This window comes from Oncorhynchus nerka, linkage group LG24 (assembly GCF_034236695.1).
Source record: "Oncorhynchus nerka isolate Pitt River linkage group LG24, Oner_Uvic_2.0, whole genome shotgun sequence".
Classification (NCBI taxonomy): Eukaryota; Metazoa; Chordata; class Actinopteri; order Salmoniformes; family Salmonidae; genus Oncorhynchus; species Oncorhynchus nerka.
This window is the reverse complement of record NC_088419.1, coordinates 95945296-95967362: the sequence shown is the minus strand read 5'-3', so window position 1 is coordinate 95967362 and position 22067 is coordinate 95945296. Positions and strand designations below refer to the sequence as shown.

The window sequence follows — 22067 nt, the reverse complement described above, 5'->3', positions numbered from 1 at the left end:
TACCATATACAGACCTCATTATAACACAGCCATATACCATATACAGACCTCATTATAACACAGCCGTAGACAGACCTCATTGTAACACAGCCAGACACAGGCCTCAATATAACACAGACCTCATTATAACACAGCCGTAGACAGGCCTCATTATAACACAGACCTCATTATAACACAGCCGTAGACAGGCCTCATTATAACACAGACCTCATTATAACACAGCCGTAGACAGGCCTCATTATAACACAGACCTCATTGTAACACAGCCGTAGACAGGCCTCAATATAACACAGACCTCATTGTAACACAGACCTCATTATAACACAGCCGTAGACAGGCCTCATTATACCACAGACCTCATTGTAACACAGGCGTAGACAGGCCTCAATATAACACAGACCTCATTGTAACACAGACCTCATTATAACACAGCCGTAGACAGGCCTCATTATAACACAGACCTCATTATAACACAGCCGTAGACAGGCCTCAATATAACACAGACCTCATTGTAACACAGCCGTAGACAGGCCTCAATATAACACAGACCTCATTGTAACACAGCCAGACACAGGCCTCAATATAACACAGACCTCATTATAACACAGCCATAGACAGGCCTCATTATAACACAGACCTCATTATAACACAGCCGTAGACAGGCCTCAATATAACACAGACCTCATTGTAACACAGCCAGACACAGGCCTCAATATAACACAGACCTCATTATAACACAGCCGTAGACAGGCCTCATTATAACACAGACCTCATTATAACACAGCCGTAGACAGGCCTCATTATAACACAGACCTCATTATAACACAGCCGTAGACAGGCCTCATTATAACACAGACCTCATTGTAACACAGCCGTAGACAGGCCTCAATATAACACAGACCTCATTGTAACACAGACCTCATTATAACACAGCCGTAGGCAGGCCTCATTATACCACAGACCTCATTGTAACACAGCCGTAGACAGGCCTCAATATAACACAGACCTCATTGTAACACAGACCTCATTATAACACAGCCGTAGGCAGGCCTCATTATACCACAGACCTCATTGTAACACAGCCGTAGACAGGCCTCAATATAACACAGACCTCATTATAACACAGCCGTAGACAGGCCTCATTATAACACAGACCTCATTATAACACAGCCGTAGACAGGCCTCAATATAACACAGCCAGACACAGACCTCATTATAACACAGCCATATACAGACCTCATTATAACACAGCCATATACCATATACAGACCTCATTATAACACAGCCAGACACAGACCTCATTATAACACAGCCATATACAGACCTCATTATAACACAGCCAGACACAGACCTCATTATAACACAGCCATATACAGACCTCATTATAACACAGCCATATACCATATACAGACCTCATTATAACACAGCCATATACCATATACAGACCTCATTATAACACAGCCGTAGAAAGGCCTCAATATAACACAGACCTCATTGTAACACAGACCTAATGTTATTGCTCACTGAATATGGATGTTTAACTAACTAAAATACACAAAGAAACTGTTAAAAGATGTTAACTTTGACATAGATTGTTGAGGACATTCAGACTTAAGACTGGTGGACAACTAAAAACAGATGTGTGTCCTGTTACTGACGTTACAGATTGTTACTGTCGGTTACTGATTGTTACTGATTGTTACTGTCGGTTACTGATTGTTACAGATTGTTACTGTCGGTTACTGATTGTTACTGATTGTTACTGACGTTACAGATTGTTACTGTCGGTTACTGACGTTACAGATTGTTACTGTCGGTTACTGATTGTTACTGATTGTTACTGTCGGTTACTGATTGTTACAGATTGTTACTGTCGGTTACTGATTGTTACTGATTGTTACTGACGTTACAGATTGTTACTGTCGGTTACTGACGTTACAGATTGTTACTGTCGGTTACTGATTGTTACTGATTGTTACTGTCGGTTACAGATTGTTACTGTCGGTTACTGATTGTTACAGATTGTTACTGATTGTTACTGACTGTTTCTGACGTTACAGATTGTTACTGATTGTTACTGTCGGTTACTGATTGTTACTGATTGTTACAGATTGTTACTGTCGGTTACTGATTGTTACAGATTGTTACTGTCGGTTACTGATTGTTACAGATTGTTACTGATTGTTACTGATTGTTACTGTCGGTTACAGATTGTTACAGATTGTTACTGTCGGTTACAGATTGTTACTGTCGGTTACTGATTGTTACAGATTGTTACTGTCGGTTACTGATTGTTACTGTCGGTTACTGATTGTTACTGTCGGTTACTGATTGTTACTGTCGGTTACTGATTGTTACTGTCGGTTACTGATTGTTACTGATTGTTACTGTCGGTTACAGATTGTTACTGTCGGTTACAGATTGTTACTGTCGGTTACTGATTGTTACTGTCGGTTACTGATTGTTACTGACGTTACAGATTGTTACTGACGTTACAGATTGTTACTGATTGTTACAGATTGTTACTGTCGGTTACAGATTGTTACTGTCGGTTACAGATTGTTACTGTCGGTTACTGATTGTTACTGTCGGTTACTGATTGTTACTGTCGGTTACTGATTGTTACTGTCGGTTACTGATTGTTACTGATTGTTACTGTCGGTTACTGATTGTTACTGACGTTACTGTCGGTTACAGATTGTTACTGTCGGTTACTGATTGTTACTGACGGTTACTGATTGTTACTGTCGGTTACAGATTGTTACTGTCGGTTACTGATTGTTACTGTCGGTTACTGATTGTTACTGATTGTTACTGACGGTTACTGATTGTTACTGACGTTACAGATTGTTACTGTCGGTTACTGATTGTTACTGATTGTTACTGATTGTTACTGACGTTACTGATTGTTACTGTCGGTTACTGATTGTTACTGTCGGTTACTGATTGTTACTGTCGGTTACAGATTGTTACTGTCGGTTACTGATTGTTACTGACTGTTACAGACGTTACAGATTGTTACTGTCGGTTACTGATTGTTACTGACGTTACAGATTGTTACTGACGTTACAGATTGTTACTGTCGGTTACTGATTGTTACTGACGTTACAGATTGTTACTGTCGGTTACAGATTGTTACTGATTGTTACTGATTGTTACTGTCGGTTACTGATTGTTACTGATTGTTACTGATTGTTACTGACGTTACAGATTGTTACTGACGTTACAGATTGTTACTGTCGGTTACTGATTGTTACTGATTGTTACTGTCGGTTACTGATTGTTACTGACGTTACTGTCGGTTACAGATTGTTACTGTCGGTTACTGATTGTTACTGACGTTACAGATTGTTACTGTCGGTTACTGATTGTTACTGTCGGTTACTGATTGTTACTGTCGGTTACTGATTGTTACTGATTGTTACTGACGGTTACTGATTGTTACTGACGTTACAGATTGTTACTGTCGGTTACTGATTGTTACTGTCGGTTACTGATTGTTACTGACGTTACAGATTGTTACTGACGGTTACTGATTGTTACTGATTGTTACAGTCGGTTACAGATTGTTACTGTCGGTTACTGATTGTTACTGTCGGTTACTGATTGTTACTGTCGGTTACTGATTGTTACTGTCGGTTACTGATTGTTACTGATTGTTACTGTCGGTTACTGATTGTTACTGACGTTACTGTCGGTTACAGATTGTTACTGTCGGTTACTGATTGTTACTGACGGTTACTGATTGTTACTGTCGGTTACAGATTGTTACTGTCGGTTACTGATTGTTACTGTCGGTTACTGATTGTTACTGTCGGTTACTGATTGTTACTGTCGGTTACTGATTGTTACTGATTGTTACTGTCGGTTACTGATTGTTACTGACGTTACTGTCGGTTACAGATTGTTACTGTCGGTTACTGATTGTTACTGACGGTTACTGATTGTTACTGTCGGTTACAGATTGTTACTGTCGGTTACTGATTGTTACTGTCGGTTACTGATTGTTACTGATTGTTACTGACGGTTACTGATTGTTACTGACGTTACAGATTGTTACTGTCGGTTACTGATTGTTACTGATTGTTACTGATTGTTACTGACGTTACTGATTGTTACTGTCGGTTACTGATTGTTACTGTCGGTTACTGATTGTTACTGTCGGTTACAGATTGTTACAGATTGTTACTGTCGGTTACTGATTGTTACTGACTGTTACAGACGTTACAGATTGTTACTGTCGGTTACAGATTGTTACTGACGTTACAGATTGTTACTGTCGGTTACTGATTGTTACTGACGTTACAGATTGTTACTGTCGGTTACAGATTGTTACTGATTGTTACTGATTGTTACTGTCGGTTACTGATTGTTACTGATTGTTACTGATTGTTACTGACGTTACAGATTGTTACTGACGTTACAGATTGTTACTGTCGGTTACTGATTGTTACTGATTGTTACTGTCGGTTACTGATTGTTACTGACGTTACTGTCGGTTACAGATTGTTACTGTCGGTTACTGATTGTTACTGACGGTTACTGATTGTTACTGTCGGTTACTGATTGTTACTGTCGGTTATTGATTGTTACTGATTGTTACTGACGGTTACTGATTGTTACTGACGTTACAGATTGTTACTGTCGGTTACTGATTGTTACTGTCGGTTACTGATTGTTACTGACGTTACAGATTGTTACTGACGGTTACTGATTGTTACTGATTGTTACAGATTGTTACTGTCGGTTACAGATTGTTACTGTCGGTTACTGATTGTTACTGTCGGTTACTGATTGTTACTGTCGGTTACTGATTGTTACTGTCGGTTACTGATTGTTACTGATTGTTACTGTCGGTTACTGATTGTTACTGTCGGTTACTGATTGTTACTGACGTTACTGTCGGTTACAGATTGTTACTGACGGTTACTGATTGTTACTGTCGGTTACTGATTGTTACTGTCGGTTACAGATTGTTACTGTCGGTTACTGATTGTTACTGTCGGTTACTGATTGTTACTGATTGTTACTGACGGTTACTGATTGTTACTGACGTTACAGATTGTTACTGTCGGTTACTGATTGTTACTGATTGTTACTGACGTTACTGATTGTTACTGTCGTTACTGATTGTTACTGTCGGTTACTGATTGTTACTGACGTTACAGATTGTTACTGACGTTACAGATTGTTACTGACGTTACAGATTGTTACTGACGTTACAGATTGTTACTGTCGGTTACTGATTGTTACTGATTGTTACTGTCGGTGACAGATTGTTACTGTCGGTTACAGATTGTTACTGATTGTTACTGTCGGTTACAGATTGTTACTGTCGGTTACAGATTGTTACTGATTGTTACTGTCGGTTACTGATTGTTACTGATTGTTACTGTCGGTTACAGATTGTTACTGTCGGTTACAGATTGTTACTGATTGTTACTGTCGGTTACTGATTGTTACTGGCGGTTACTGATTGTTACTGTCGGTTACAGATTGTTACTGTCGGTTACAGATTGTTACTGATTGTTACTGTCGGTTACTGATTGTTACTGATTGTTACTGTCGGTTACAGATTGTTACTGTCGGTTACAGATTGTTACTGATTGTTACTGTTGGTTACAGATTGTTACTGTCGGTTACAGATTGTTACTGATTGTTACTGTCGGTTACAGATTGTTACTGTCGGTTACAGATTGTTACTGTCGGTTACAGATTGTTACTGTCGGTTACAGATTGTTACTGTCGGTTACAGATTGTTACTGATTGTTACTGTCGGTTACTGATTGTTACTGTCGGTTACAGATTGTTACTGTCGGTTACTGATTGTTACTGTCGGTTACTGATTGTTACTGATTGTTACTGTCGGTTACTGATTGTTACTGTCGGTTACAGATTGTTACAGATTGTTACAGATTGTTACTGATTGTTACTGATTGTTACTGACGTTACTGATTGTTACTGACGTTACAGATTGTTACTGACGTTACAGATTGTTACTGTCGGTTACAGATTGTTACTGTCGGTTACTGATTGTTACTGACGTTACAGATTGTTACTGTCGGTTACTGATTGTTACTAACGTTACAGATTGTTACTGTCGGTTACAGATTGTTACTGTCGGTTACTGATTGTTACTGACGTTACAGATTGTTACTGTCGGTTACAGATTGTTACTGTCGGTTACAGATTGTTACTGTCGGTTACAGATTGTTACTGTCGGTTACAGATTGTTACTGTCGGTTACAGATTGTTACTGTCGGTTACTGATTGTTACTGTCGGTTACAGATTGTTACTGTCGGTTACAGATTGTTACTGTCGGTTACTGATTGTTACTGACGTTACAGATTGTTACTGTCGGTTACTGATTGTTACTGACGTTACAGATTGTTACTGACGTTACAGATTGTTACTGTCGGTTACAGATTGTTACTGTCGGTTACAGATTGTTACTGTCGGTTACAGATTGTTACTATCGGTTACAGATTGTTACTGTCGGTTACAGATTGTTACTGTCGGTTACAGATTGTTACTGTCGGTTACAGATTGTTACTGTCGGTTACTGATTGTTACTGTCGGTTACAGATTGTTACTGTCGGTTACAGATTGTTACTGTCGGTTACTGATTGTTACTGACGTTACAGATTGTTACTGTCGGTTACTGATTGTTACTGTCGGTTACTGATTGTTACTGACGTTACAGATTGTTACTGTCGGTTACTGATTGTTACTGACGTTACAGATTGTTACTGACGTTACAGATTGTTACTGTCGGTTACTGATTGTTACTGTCGGTTACAGATTGTTACTGTCGGTTACAGATTGTTACTATCGGTTACAGATTGTTACTGTCGGTTACAGATTGTTACTGTCGGTTACAGATTGTTACTGTCGGTTACAGATTGTTACTGTCGGTTACTGATTGTTACTGATTGTTACTGACGTTACAGATTGTTACTGTCGGTTACTGATTGTTACTGTCGGTTACTGATTGTTACTGTCGGTTACTGATTGTTACTGACGTTACAGATTGTTACTGACGTTACAGATTGTTACTGTCGGTTACTGATTGTTACTGTCGGTTACTGATTGTTACTGTCGGTTACTGTCGGTTACTGATTGTTACTGTCGGTTACTGATTGTTACTGTCGGTTACTGATTGTTACTGACGTTACAGATTGTTACTGTCGGTTACTGATTGTTACTGATTGTTACTGTCGGTTACTGATTGTTACTGATTGTTACTGACGTTACTGATTGTTACTGTCGGTTACTGACTGAAAGGAGATCCAACCATTTTGCTGTAAACAAGATTCTCATTAGTCTCTGGGCCAATCTGGGGGGGGGGGCAGAAAGAGAAAGAGAGAAAGTGAGAGAGAGAGAGAGAGAGAGAGAGAGAGAGAGAGAGAGGGATAGCCTTCATTACTGAAATGAAAACAGCTTAATTGAGGTGACCGTAATCGTCCTGGCACCCCACCGGTGATCGAACCCAGATTGCGGGGTCGACGGATACATCTGGGATGAGAAGTTAAACAACAGGAAAATAAAAGGTCTCAGACCCAGGGCCACAGATAGAAGGTATTATCCACACAGCACAACAGTGTAAGGAATCTGCATACCAAGGATTCTGTAAGAGGATTGCTCCTCATCTCAGCTCTCACAGCCCTTCCAATCTGCACTAACACATGTTGTTATACTACACCTTCCAACCAGGTTCTCAGCAGCCAGAAGTGCCTTAGTTACTAACGCTAAGTCTCTATCAGTAATACACAAGTGCCAAGGGTCCGAATTCCAAATGGCACTCTATTCCCTATGTAGGGTCAATAGCAGTGCACAATGTAGGGAATAGGGTGCCATTTGGGACGTAATCCTAAATCTCGTTCATCAGTTAAATAGACCTGCTCCTTTAAGACCACAGGGATTGACCGATCAGAAGCCCCTGACAATCTGTTAGCTGTTATCAGGAGCACTCTAACACTCTAATGGAACTAGTTGCCAAACACCACAGCGGGATAGCCAGTACGGTGTTAGGTTCGGGGATTACTGGGTGGTGTGTGGTCGCAACTACTCTGTGGTAAATATTGTTGTACTGCAAGAGACGTACTGCAGGGATAATTTGTTGCGTGACAGCAAACAATCGAGCCAATCAATTTATACTTTAAAAAGTGTGGGCTTTCTGAACCTTTTCATATCACATGTATTGAGAATTTCCATTATTGTTTTATTGTGCTTTATCGTGGCTCCCTTTGCAGTTTATCCTACTTCCTGAAGACTTGACCAACTGGTCTTCCTGAAGACTTGACCAACTGGTCTTCCTAGAGAGACTTGATCAACTGGTCTTCCTGAAGACTTGACCAACTGCTCTTCCTGAAGACTTGACCAACTGGTCTTCCTGAAGACTTGATCAACTGCTCTTCCTGAAGACTTGACCAACTGGTCTTCCTGAAGACTTGACCAACTGGTCTTCCTAGAGAGACTTGATCAACTGGTCTTCCTGAAGACTTGACCAACTGCTCTTCCTGAAGACTTGACCAACTGGTCTTCCTGAAGACTTGATCAACTGGTCTTCCTGAAAACTTGATCAACTGGTCTTCCTGAAGACTTGATCAACTGGTCTTCCTGAAGACTTGACCAACTGGTCTTCCTAGAGAGACTTGATCAACTGGTCTTCCTAGAGAGACTTGATCAACTGGTCTTCCTAGAGAGACTTGATCAACTGGTCTTCCTAAAGACTTGATCAACTGGTCTTCCTGAATACTTGACCAACTGGTCTTCCTAAAGACTTGACCAACTGGTCTTCCTGAAGACTTGACCAACTGGTCTTCCTGAAGACTTGACCAACTGGTCTTCCTAGAGAGACTTGATCAACTGGTCTTCCTAGAGAGACTTGATCAACTGGTCTTCCTAGAGAGACTTGATCAACTGGTCTTCCTAAAGACTTGATCAACTGGTCTTCCTGAATACTTGACCAACTGGTCTTCCTAAAGACTTGACCAACTGGTCTTCCTGAAGACTTGACCAACTGGTCTTCCTGAAGACTTGACCAACTGGTCTTCCTGAAGACTTGACCAACTGGTCTTCCTGAAGACTTGACCAACTGGTCTTCCTGAAGACTTGACCAACTGGTCTTCCTGAAGTCTTGATCAACTGGTCTTCCTGAAGACTTGACCAACTGGTCTTCCTGAAGACTTGATCAACTGGTCTTCCTGAAGACTTGACCAACTGGTCTTCCTGAAGACTTGACCAAATGGTCTTCCTAGAGAGACTTGATCAACTGGTCTTCCTAGAGAGACTTGATCAACTGGTCTTCCTAGAGAGACTGGTCTTCCTAGAGAGACTTGATCGACTGGTCTTCCTAAAGACTTGATCGACTGGTCTTCCTAAAGACTTGACCAACTGGTCTTCCTAAAGACTTGACCAACTGGTCTTCCTAGAGAGACTTGATCAACTGGTCTTCCTGAAGACTTGACCAACTGGTCTTCCTAGAGAGACTTGATCAACTGGTCTTCCTAGAGAGACTTGATCAACTGGTCTTCCTGAAGACTTGACCAACTGGTCTTCCTGAAGACTTGATCAACTGGTCTTCCTAGAGAGACTTGATCAACTGGTCTTCCTGAAGACTTGACCAACTGGTCTTCCTAGAGAGACTTGATCAACTGGTCTTCCTAGAGAGACTTGATCAACTGGTCTTCCTGAAGACTTGATAAACTGGTCTTCCTGAAAACTTGACCAACTGGTCTTTCTAAAGACTTGATCAACTGGTCTTCCTAAAGACTTGATCAACTGGTCTTCCTAGAGAGACTTGATCAACTGGTCTTCCTAAAGACTTGATCAACTGGTCTTCCTGAAGACTTGATTAACTGTAGGTATCATGTCCTATCCCATCTATAAGTCAACTCAGCTCAGGGTATCATGTCCTATCCCATCTATACGTCTACTCAGCTCAGAGTATCATGTCCTACCCCATCTATAAGTCTACTCAGTTCAGGGTATCATGTCCTATCCCATCTATAAGTCTACTCAGCTCAGGGTATCATGTCCTATTCCATCTATAAGTCTACTCAGCTCAGGGTATCATGTCCTACCCCATCTACCCCATCTGTAAGTCTACTTAGCTCAGGGTATCATGTCCTACCCCATATATAAGTCTACTCAGCTCAGGGTATCATGTCCTATCCCATCTATAAGTCTACTCAGCTCAGGGTATCATGTCCTATCCCATCTATAAGTCTACTCAGCTCAGGGTATCATGTCCTATCCCATCTATAAGTCTACTCAGCTCAGGGTATCATGTCCTATCCCATCTATAAGTCTACTCAGCTCAGGGTATCATGTCCTATCCCATCTATAAGTCTACTCAGCTCAGGGTATCATGTCCTACCCCATCTATAAGTCAACTCAGCTCAGGGTATCATATCCTACCCCATTAATAAGTCAACTCAGCTCAGGGTATCCCATCTCTTGTTGCGTTGATCATCGAGGCTCTAACTGCTCTCCATACAGTGATTCGGGTGATAATAAATACACTAACTGGCCTGTACGGGTGATAATAAATACACTGACTGGCCTGTACAGGTGATAATAAATACACTGACTGGCCTGTACAGGTGATAATAAAAACACTAACTGGCCTGTACGGGTGATAATAAATACACTACCTGGCCTGTACGGGTGATAATAAATACACTACCTGGCCTGTACGGGTGATAATAAATACACTACCTGGCCTGTACGGGTGATAATAAATACATTAACTGGCCGGTACGGGTGATAATAAATACATTAACTGGCCTGTACGGGTGATAATAAATACACTAACTGGCCTGTACGGGTGATAATAAATACACTAACTGGCCTGTACGGGTGATAATAAATACACTAACTGGCCTGTACGGGTGATAATAAATACACTGTGACTGGCCTGTACGGGTGATAATAAATCCACTAACTGGCCTGTACGGGTGACAATAAATACACTAACTGGCCTGTACGGGTGATAATAAATACACTAACTGGCCTGTACGGGTGATAATAAATACACTAACTGGCCTGTACGGGTGATAATAAATACACTAACTGGCCTGTACGGGTGATAATAAATACACTAACTGGCCTGTACGGGTGATAATAAATACACTACCTGGCCTGTACGGGTGATAATAAATACACTGTGACTGGCCTGTACGGGTGATAATAAATACACTAACTGGCCTGTACGGGTGATAATAAATACACTAACTGGCCTGTACGGGTGATAATAAATACACTGTGAATGGCCTGTACGGGTGAAAATAAATACACTAACTGGCCTGTACGGGTGATAATAAATACACTATCTGGCCTGTACGGGTGATAATAAATACACTACCTGGCCTGTACGGGTGATAATAAATACACTGTGACTGGCCTGTACGGGTGATAATAAATACACTAACTGGCCTGTACGGGTGATAATAAATCGATTAACTGGCCTGTACGGGTGATAATAAATCGATTAACTGGCCTGTACAGGTGATAATAAATACACTAACTGGCCTGTACGGGTGATAATAAATACATTAACTGGCCTGTACAGGTGATAATAAATACACTAACTGGCCTGTACGGGTGATAATTTGATTGTGTCCCAAATAATACCCAATTCCCTACATAGTGCACTACTTTTGACCAGGGTCCATAGTAAAGTGCCATTTGGGACACAGGCTTTAACATGGCAAAATACCAGCAGCCTGCCTCCTTGTCAAAATAGACTGCTTCACTTAAGTGAAAAATGCGCAGCATTAGGGCCTTGCTTAAAAACAAGATTGACATGAGACGTGTGTGTAATTAAATGGTTGTCCACAAGGTTTACTGAATGATAGAATGAATACACACTTCGAATAGAGCCTTGTAAAGAGCTCTGCGATAGGTTCTGTCAATCACAAATGATGTTTCCAGTACGGAGCACTATGTACTCTGAACAGACATAGCCACATTCATGAATTAACCAATGATTTTGGGGTCATATGGTCAAGGTCACAGGGATTCCACTACAATCCAAGACAACTTGTTTCTAAATGGAATAACCCCATTCAAATATCTACCATCTTCCAATCAGCCGGGTTCTGTCTCATTTATCAACCAGCAGCCGGGTTCTCTGTCTCATTTATCAACCAGCAGCCGGGTTCTGTCTCATTTATCAACCAGCAGCCGGGTTCTGTCTCATTTATCAACCAGCAGCCGGGTTCTCTGTCTCATTTATCAACCAGGCGCCAGGTTCTCCGTCTCATTTATCACCCAGGAGCCGGGTTCTGTCTCATTTATCAACCAGCAGCCGGGTTCTCTGTCTCATTTATCAACCAGGCGCCAGGTTCTCCGTCTCATTTATCACCCAGAAGCCGGGTTCTGTCTCATTTATCAACCAGCAGCCGGGTTCTCCGTCTCATTTATCAACCAGGAGCCAGGTTGTACTTCCCTTGTCTGGGTAATGAGGTCAATCTCAGCCTTATGATAATAATAATTAACACACACACAAAGTCAGAGAGAGACAGAGAGGGAGATAAAAAGAGAGCTAGAGAGAGCTAGAGAGAACTAGAGAGCTAGAGAGAGCTAGAGAGAGCTAGAGGGAGCTGGAGAGAACTAGAGAGAGCTAGAGAGAGCTAGAGAGAACTAGCGAGAGCTAGAGAGAGCTAGAGAGAGCTAGAGAGAACTAGCGAGAGCTAGAGAGAGCTAGAGAGCTAGAGAGAGCTAGAGAGAGCTAGAGAGAGCTAGAGAGAGCTAGAGAGTTAGAGAGAGCTAGAGAGTTAGAGAGAGCTAGAGAGAGCTAGAGAGAACTAGAGAGAGCTAGAGAGAGCTAGAGAGCTAGAGAGAGCTAGAGAGAGCTAGAGAGAGCTAGAGAGCTAGAGAGAGCTAGAGAGCTAGAGAGAGCTAGAGAGAGCTAGAGAGAACTAGAGAGAGCTAGAGAGAGCTAGAGAGAGCTAGCGAGAGACCTAGAGAGACCTAGAGAGAGCTAGAGAGAGCTAGAGAGAGCTAGAGAGACCTAGAGAGACCTAGAGAGAACTAGAGAGAGCTAGAGAGAGCTAGAGAGAACTAGCGAGAGCTAGAGAGAGCTAGAGAGAGCTAGAGAGAACTAGCGAGAGAGCTAGAGAGAGCTAGAGAGAACTAGTGAGTGCTAGAGAGAGCTAGAGAGAGTTAGAGAGAACTAGAGAGAGCTAGAGAGAGCTAGAGAGATTCATAGCGTTCTATATCTATTGGTGAGTCTCCGTTGTGCAGCTCACATGAGGAGATGAAGTGACATCTGCCTTCCTACAACACAAAGGGTTCAGTAGCGCCTGTGTCTGTTACTGTTACTGTCGTCCACTCACCACCTCAAACACCAGCCAATGTGTCTTTAGTATGCCTTCACAAGTCCTCTCTGTTTCAGTGGTCATAGACTATGAACTTAATTTCAGTTGTAGGTTGAATCCAGTGGTACGCCAGTGTCTGAGAGAGTGTAGGTTGAATCCAGTGGGTACGCCAGTGTCTGAGAGAGTGTAGGTTGAATCCAGTGGTCCGCCAGTATCAGAGAGAGTGTAGGTTGAATCCAGTGGTCCGCCAGTGTCAGAGAGAGTGTAGGTTGAATCCAGTGGTCCGCCAGTGTCTGAGAGAATGTAGGTTGAATCCAGTGGTCCGCCAGTGTCTGAGAGAGTGTAGGTTTAATCCAGTGGGTACGCCAGTGTCTGAGAGAGTGTAGGTTGAATCCAGTGGTCCGCCAGTGTCAGAGAGAGTGTAGGTTGAATCCAGTGGTCCGCCAGTGTCAGAGAGAGTGTAGGTTGAATCCAGTGGTACGCCAGTGTCTGAGAGAGTGTAGGTTGAATCCAGTGGTCTGCCAGTGTCAGAGAGTGTAGGTTGAATCCAGTGGTCCGCCAGTGTCAGAGAGTGTAGGATGAATCCAGTGGTCCGCCAGTGTCTGAGAGAGTGTAGGTTGAATCCAGTGGTCTGCCAGTGTTTGAGAGAGTGTAGGTTGAATCCAGTGGTCCGCCAGTGTCTGAGAGAGTGTAGGTTGAATCCAGTGGTACGCCAGTGTCTGAGAATGTAGGTTGAATCCAGTGGTCCGCCAGTGTGTGAGAGAGTGTAGGTTTGTTCCAGTGGTCCGCCAGTGTCTGAGAGAGTGTAGGTTGAATCCAGTGGTCCGCCAGTGTCTGAGATTGTAGGTTGAATCCAGTGGTCCGCCAGTGTCAGAGAGTGTAGGTTGAATCCAGTGGTCCGCCAGTGTCAGAGAGTGTAGGTTGAATCCAGTGGTCCGCCAGTGTCTGAGAGAGTGTAGGTTGAATCCAGTGGTCTGCCAGTGTTTGAGAGAGTGTAGGTTGAATCCAGTGGTCCGCCAGTGTCTGAGAGAATGTAGGTTGAATCCAGTGGTCCGCCAGTGTCTGAGAGAGTGTAGGTTGAATCCAGTGGTACGCCAGTGTCTGAGAATGTAGGTTGAATCCAGTGGTCCGCCAGTGTGTGAGAGAGTGTAGGTTTGTTCCAGTGGTCCGCCAGTGTCTGAGAGAGTGTAGGTTGAATCCAGTGGTCCGCCAGTGTCTGAGATTGTAGGTTGAATCCAGTGGTCCGCCAGTGTCTGAGAGAATGTAGGTTGAATCCAGTGGGTCCGCCAGTGTCTGAGAGAGTGTAGGTTGAAATCCAGTGGGTACATTAAGGGTGGTAACCATAGATTATTCCATCAATGACGATAAGAAAGGAGAGAAAGAATATTTCAGTATACTACATTCTTAGAAAAACAAAGGACATGGTATGACAATATGTGCTATATAGACCCCATTAAATGGTTATTCATCTGAACAGCATAGAAGATGCATCTGAAAGTTGATCTGAATCAAGTACTCACAGTATCTATGCCAGGGGTATTCAAATCTTACCCGAAGAGAGCCGGACTACTGCTGATTAGAGGGGAATCACCCACCTGGTGTCCCTGGTCTAAATCAGTCCCTGATTAGAGGGGAATAACCACCTGGTGTCCCTGGTCTAAATCAGGCCCTGATTAGAGGGGAATCACCCACCTGGTGTCCCAGGTCTAAATCAGTCCCAGGATGTGACTTCACTATCCTGAGAAGACAGACCCTGAGAGACCAGGGTGTGACTTCACTACCCTGAGAAGACAGACCCTGAGAGACCAGGGTGTGACTTCACTACCCTGAGAAGACAGACCCTGAGAGACCAGGATGTGACTTCACTATCCTGAGAAGACATACCCTGAGAGACCAGGATGTGACTTCACTATCCTGAGAAGACAGACCCTGAGAGACCAGGATGTGACATCACTACCCTGAGAAGACAGACCCTGAGAGACCAGGGTGTGACTTCACTATCCTGAGAAGACATACCCTGAGAGACCAGGGTGTGACTTCACTATCCTGAGAAGACAGACCCTGAGAGACCAGGGTGTGACTTCACTACCCTGAGAAGACATACCCTAAGAGACCAGGATGTGACTTCACTATCCTGAGAAGACAGACCCTGAGAGACCAGGATGTGACTTCACTACCCTGAGAAAACAGACCCTGAGAGGAGACCAGGATGTGACTTCACTACTCTGAGAAGACATACCCTGAGAGACCAGGATGTGAATTCACTACCCTGAGAAGACAGACCCTGAGAGACCAGGATGTGACATCACTGCTTGCATGCCTGTGTGTGTGTGCATTCTCACGTGCATGTTCTCTCACGTGCATATTCTCTCACGTGCATGTTCTCTCACGTGCATGTTCTCTCACGTGCATGTTCTCTCACGTGCATTCAAGAGAAGCTTGCGTTCAAGCTGGGTCAAGGTTTTACCCACCAGTGAACGGGTGGTGAGAGATCTCTGTCTCTCTCATCTCCCCAGAGCTTGTCTCCCCATCTCCCCCTCTCTCTCCCTAATCTAGCGTGGCGTTGAGAACAGCTTCTTAAAAGCCCTGGTTTTACTGAATGAACCAGCGAATGAATGAGCCAGCCGGCAGCCTGAATATATAACAGGTTTCTCAATACCTATCCACTTAAAGGCAGTGTGAATGATCCAGAAAAACATTGAAACTGCCAATATTTGATGGTGTTGTGCGTGATTTATTTTCTGAAGAGGAGACATACAAGGGAAGAGAGACAGAGAGAAAGGTTGTGTTGAGTCAACAAAGGATCAAATGCTTTCCTTGCTAGATTTGAGTTATATTGAGTCAACTCCACTCTGCTCCCTGTGCGTCTTTCTGTGTGGCTCTGTGTGTGTGTGTGTGTGTGTGTGTGTGTGTGTGTGTGTGTGTGTGTGTGTGTACAGCTCCATAACACGGTGATTAACGCATCAACGATTATCAATCTGTTAAACAGTGATCCAGATTGTCTTCTAGGAATATATGGATTCTTCTGAGACGTCACAATGAAATAGCCTACTATACATCCATCCATCCAGTCACTCATTATGTCCCATCCCAACTAGTTACCAAAGATACACAAGGTTATTTGGAAAGTAAAACTGCACTGTAGAACCAGGGCTCTCAATGTCCCCCTGAAGAGTCTGAATTGTAGAATTCTACGGTGCCTGGCGCTTGTCAACGTCCTGTTACTGTAGCAACACCATGTCATAATACGTAGCTAAGGTCAGTCACTATGACATCACTCACGTTGATCGGACCCCCAGAGCTCCCTCTCACCTGCTGAGAAGTCCATGAAGCAATAATTACGGCTATGGAACGTGAAACCATTTCAACGCTGATTTTTTTTCAACCATTTTCAAATTCTTAATTAAGCAATCGAATCGAATACCAACTACATCTGGGAACGTATTCATCTGATATTTCACAGTAGGAGTGCTGATCTGGGATCAGTTTAGTCTTTTAGGTCATGGTGAGTGAGTGAGTGAGTGAGTGAGTGAGTGGTGAGTGAGTGGTGGTGAGTGAGTGAGTGAGTGAGTGAGTGAGTGAGTGAGTGAGTGAGAGAGTGAGTGATGGTGAGAGTGAGTGAGTGAGTGAGTGAGTGAGTGAGTGAGTGAGTGAGTGAGTGAGTGAGTGAGTGAGTGAGTGAGTGAGTGAGTGAGTGAGTGAGTGTGAGAGTGAGTGAGTGAGTGTGAGAGTGAGTGTGAGAGTGAGTGAGTGAGTGTGGTGAGTGGTGGTGGTGAGTGGTGAGTGAGTGGTGGTGGTGAGTGAGTGAGTGAGTGAGTGAGTGAGTGGGTGAGTGAGTGAGTTAGAGAGAGAGAGTGAGTTGAGTGAGAGTGAGTTGAGTGAGAGTGAGTGAGTGAGTGTGAGAGTGAGTGAGTGAGTGAGTGAGTGAGTGAGTGAGTGAGTGAGTGAGTGAGTGAGTGAGTTGAGTGAGAGTGAGTGAATGAGTGAGTGAGTTGTGAAGGCCTCTATGCAAACTGAAGGAGAGAACCTTTGATACCATGATAAGAGGCTCTCTAACCTTTGATACCATGATAAGAGGCTCTCTAACCTTTGATACCATGATAAGAGGCTCTCTAACCTTTGATACCATGATAAGGGGCTCTCTAACCTTTGATACCATGATAAGGGGCTCTCTAACCTTTGATACCATGATAAGGGGCTCTATAACCTTTGATACCATGATAAGGGGCTCTTTGATACCATGATAAGGGCCTTTGATACCATGATAAGGGGCTCTAACCTTTGATACCATGATAAGGGGCTCTCTAACCTTTGATACCATGATAAGGGGCTCTCTAACCTTTGATACCATGATAAGGGGCTCTCTAACCTTTGATACCATGATAAGGGGCTCTCTAACCTTTGATACCATGATAAGGGGCTCTCTAACCTTTGATACCATGATAAGGGGCTCTCTAACCTTTGATACCATGATAAGGGGCTCTCTAACCTTTGATACCATGATAAGGGGCTCTCTAACCTTTGATACCATGATAAGGGGCTCTCTAACCTTTGATACCATGATAAGGGGCTCTCTAACCTTTGATACCATGATAAGGGGCTCTCTAACCTTTGATACCATGATAAGGGGCTCTCTAACCTTTGATACCATGATAAGGGGCTCTCTAACCTTTGATACCATGATAAGGGGCTCTCTAACCTTTGATACCATGATAAGGGGCTCTCTAACCTTTGATACCATGATAAGGGGCTCTCTAACCTTTGATACCATGATAAGGGGCTCTCTAACCTTGATACCATGATACCAACCTTGATAAGGATAAGAGGCTCTCTAACCTTTGATACCATGATAAGGGGCTCTCTAACCTTTGATACCATGATAAGGGGCTCTCTAACCTTTGATACCATGATAAGGGGCTCTCTAACCTTTGATACCATGATAAGGGGCTCTCTAACCTTTGATACCATGATAAGGGGCTCTCTGACCTTTGATACCATGATAAGGGGCTCTCTAACCTTTGATACCATGATAAGGGGCTCTCTAACCTTTGATACCATGATAAGGGGCTCTCTAACCTTTGATACCATGATAAGGGGCTCTCGAACCTTTGATACCATGATAAGAGGCTCTCTAACCTTTGATACCATGATAAGGGGCTCTCTAACCTTTGATACCATGATAAGGGGCTCTCTAACCTTTGATACCATGATAAGGGGCTCTCTAACCTTTGATACCATGATAAGGGGCTCTCTGACACTTGTAAAGTTATAGGGCCTCCTTGCACTTTGCGTTCTCTTGAGCTCTATGGGCCATACAGGGGCTTGCGAAAGTATTCCCCTTTGGGGGGGGAGGTTGTATCATGTGATTTAAACAACATTCCACTTTGAAGATGCAAAATATTTGTTCTTGTGAAACAACCAAGAAATAAGACACAAAGAAAACAGAAAATGTGAGTGTACATAAATACCCCCCCAAAGTCAATACTCTGATTTTGTAGCAATTACAGCTGCAAGTCTCTTGGGGTATGTCTCTTTAAATTTGGCACATCTAGCCACTGGGATTATGCCCATTCTTCAAGGGACAACTGCTCCAGCTCCTTCAAGTTGGATGGGTTCCGCTGGTGTACAGCAATCTTTAAGTCATACCATAGATTCTCAATTGGATTGAGGTCTGGACTTTGACTAGGCCATTCCAAGACATTTAAATGTTTCCCCTTAAACCACTCGAGTGTTGCTTTAGCAGTATGCTCAGGGTCATTGTCCTGCTGGAAGGTGAACCTCGGTCCCAGTCTCAAATCTCTGGGAGACTGAAACAGGTTTCCCTCAAGAATTTCCCTATATTTAGCGCCATCCATCATTCCTTCAATTCTAACCAGTTTCCCCGTCCCTGCCGATGAAAAACATCCCCACAGCATGATGCTGCCACCACCATCCTTCACTGGGGATAGTGTTCTCAGGGGAATGAGAGGTGTTGGGTTTGCGCCAGACATAGCGTTTTCCTTGATGGCCAAAAAGCTCAATTTTAGTCTCATCTGACCAGAGTACCTTCTTCCATATGTTTGGGGAGTCTCCCACATGCCTTTTGGTGAACACCAAATGTGTTTGCTTATTCTTTTCTTTAAGCAATGGCTTTTTTTCTGGCCACTCTTCCATAAAGCCCAGCTCTGTGGAGTGTACGGCTTAAAGTGGTCCTGTGGACAGATACTCCAATCTCCGCTGTGGAGCTTTACAGCTTTTCCTTCAGGGTTACCTTTGGTCTCTTTGTTGCTTCTGATTAACGTCCTCCTTGCCTGGTCCGTGAGTTTTGGTGGACGGCCCTCTCTTGCCAGGTTTGTTGTGGTGCCAAATTCTTTCAATTTTTTTTATAAGGGATTTAATGGGCCTTGACAATGTTCCATTAATTCGCCCTGAACGACCTTGAAAGTGTCTGATTTCCTGCTTCCTGAGATGAACCCTGAACCAATCAGACAAGGACGCTAAAAAACACACAATAGGTTACAACCTGAAACGTTTTCACTTAGAAACTACACAGTAGATTGTGTTGAACATATATTATTGGGCTTGGAACCAAAGACACAGGTAAACTACACCATTTCAGTACTAGTTCCAAACCTCTACTACGAAGTCGTCATATTTATCACAGAGGTCAGATACTTATTTTCCACCATAATTTGCAAATAAATGAATTAAAAATCCTACAATGTGATTTTCTGGATTTTTTTTTCACATTTTGTCTGTCATAGTTGAAAATTACAGGCCTCTCTCGTCTTTTTAAGTGGGAGAACCTGCACAATTGGTGGCTGACTAAATACTTGTTTGCCCCACTGTATATTTTTTTTGTAAAGTAGGGTTAACAGTGGTCCCGTTGAGGGATACAAGCATACCCTGTTTTAGAATTGTAGTTATTTTCAGTGTTTTTTTTAAATAAGATAACTTACATCTACAGTTGTTTGTCATGAACATGGAATTTATATCTAGTAATTTTCTAGAAAAAGTGGATAAATTCCAACAACAGATAAATCATGAGAATTTAAATATATAGATTTTTGGTACATCCGACATGTTAACGACGACATATAGGTTAAACAAAAATATCATAAATCCAATAATAAATGAGAAAACGGTGTAAAACTGCAGTTAACAGATTAACGGTCGTAGGAACTGACTAAGACCCACCTCACAACAACCTGGTGGTACTAGATTAACGGTCGTAGGAACTGACTAAAACCCACCTCACAACAACCTGGTGGTACTAGATTAACGGTCGTAGGAACTGACTAAGACCCACCTCACAACAACCTGGTGGTACTAGACTCGACTGAAAGACCCACCTCACAACAACCTGGTGGTACTAGATTAAACAACCTGGTCGATTAACGGAACTGACTAAGACCCACCTCACAACAACCTGGTGGTACTAGATTAACGGTCGTAGGAACTGACTAAGACCCACCTCACAACAACCTGGTGGTACTAGATTAACGGTCCTAGGAACTGACTAAGACCCACCTCACAACAACCTGGTGGTACTAGATTAACGGTCGTAGGAACTGACTAAAACCCACCTCACAACAACCTGGTGGTACTAGATTAACGGTCGTAGGAACTGACTAAAACCCACCTCACAACAACCTGGTGGTACTAGATTAACGGTCGTAGGAACTGACTAAAACCCACCACCCACCTCACAACAACCTGGTGGTACTAGATTAACGGTCCTAGGAACTGACTAAGACCCACCTCACAACAACCTGGTGGTACTAGATTAACGGTCGTAGGAACTGACTAAAACCCACCTCACAACAACCTGGTGGTACTAGATTAACGGTCGTAGGAACTGACTAAGACCCACCTCACAACAACCTGGTGGTACTAGATTAACGGTCGTAGGAACTGACTAAGACCCACCTCACAACAACCTGGTGGTACTAGATTAACGGTCGTAGGAACTGACTAAGTTTAGAGCCTCTGACAGATTCAACTCAAGTAACAGTGTTCTCCACCCTTGGAGAAATTGCTTTCGAGCGTCATAGGATGTTGCACCGGGATTCTTCCCCGATATATTGGAAAACCATGACTACGGAGAAAATAAGAGAAGAATCTGATTACTAAACTACCAAATTGACAGAAAAATACTGTTATTCTCTGCTATTTTTTTTATATATTTGAAATATGCTTTAACTTCTCTCTAATGTAATTGTATATAAATGTGACATTTTACAATATATAATAAATAAATAAAATTCTAGCAGATTTTCTAGCAGACCTGCAAGACCCCCTCCCGAAGGACCTGCACCGAGAGAACCCACGCCAAGAGGACCTACACCCAGACCACAGCATCACCAGCCACACCCCAACCAGCTGAGACCACCCCAAACAAACCCTGACCACACCCATAGGCCCCCCCATATCAGACCTATGCCCCTTCTGTACCCAGACCCTGCAGCAAGGACCTCAACATGACAGCAGGACATAATGCCCAGGCCGTGAGCAGAGCAACAAGCCCCATCCTGTGATCTAAGATATATGTAGTATCAAGATGCTCAACATGACAGCAGGACATAATGTCCAGGCCGTGAGCAGAGCAACAAGCCCCATCCTGTGATCTAAGATATATGTAGTATCAAGATGCTCAACATGACAGCAGGACATAATGTCCAGGCCGTGAGCAGAGCAACAAGCCCCATCCTGCAACCTAAGAGGTATGTAGTATCAAGATGCTCAACATGACAGCAGGACAT

At 43.1% G+C, this 22067-nt stretch overlaps 1 protein-coding gene and 1 pseudogene across 1 annotated transcript in view; one reads left to right on the top strand and one right to left on the bottom strand.

Annotated features, from left to right (window-relative positions):
- The window catches only part of LOC135564265 (uncharacterized), a 45475-nt gene extending 23633 nt beyond the window's left edge, over positions 1-21842 (top strand). The window contains exon 2 of the mRNA XM_065008531.1: positions 21764-21842. Coding sequence (XP_064864603.1) covers positions 21764-21842 — 79 coding nt within the window. The remainder of the gene's footprint in view (positions 1-21763) is intronic.
- LOC115126846 (lipoma-preferred partner homolog) overlaps positions 1-22067 on the bottom strand; it is a 582609-nt pseudogene that overhangs the window by 484120 nt on the left and 76422 nt on the right.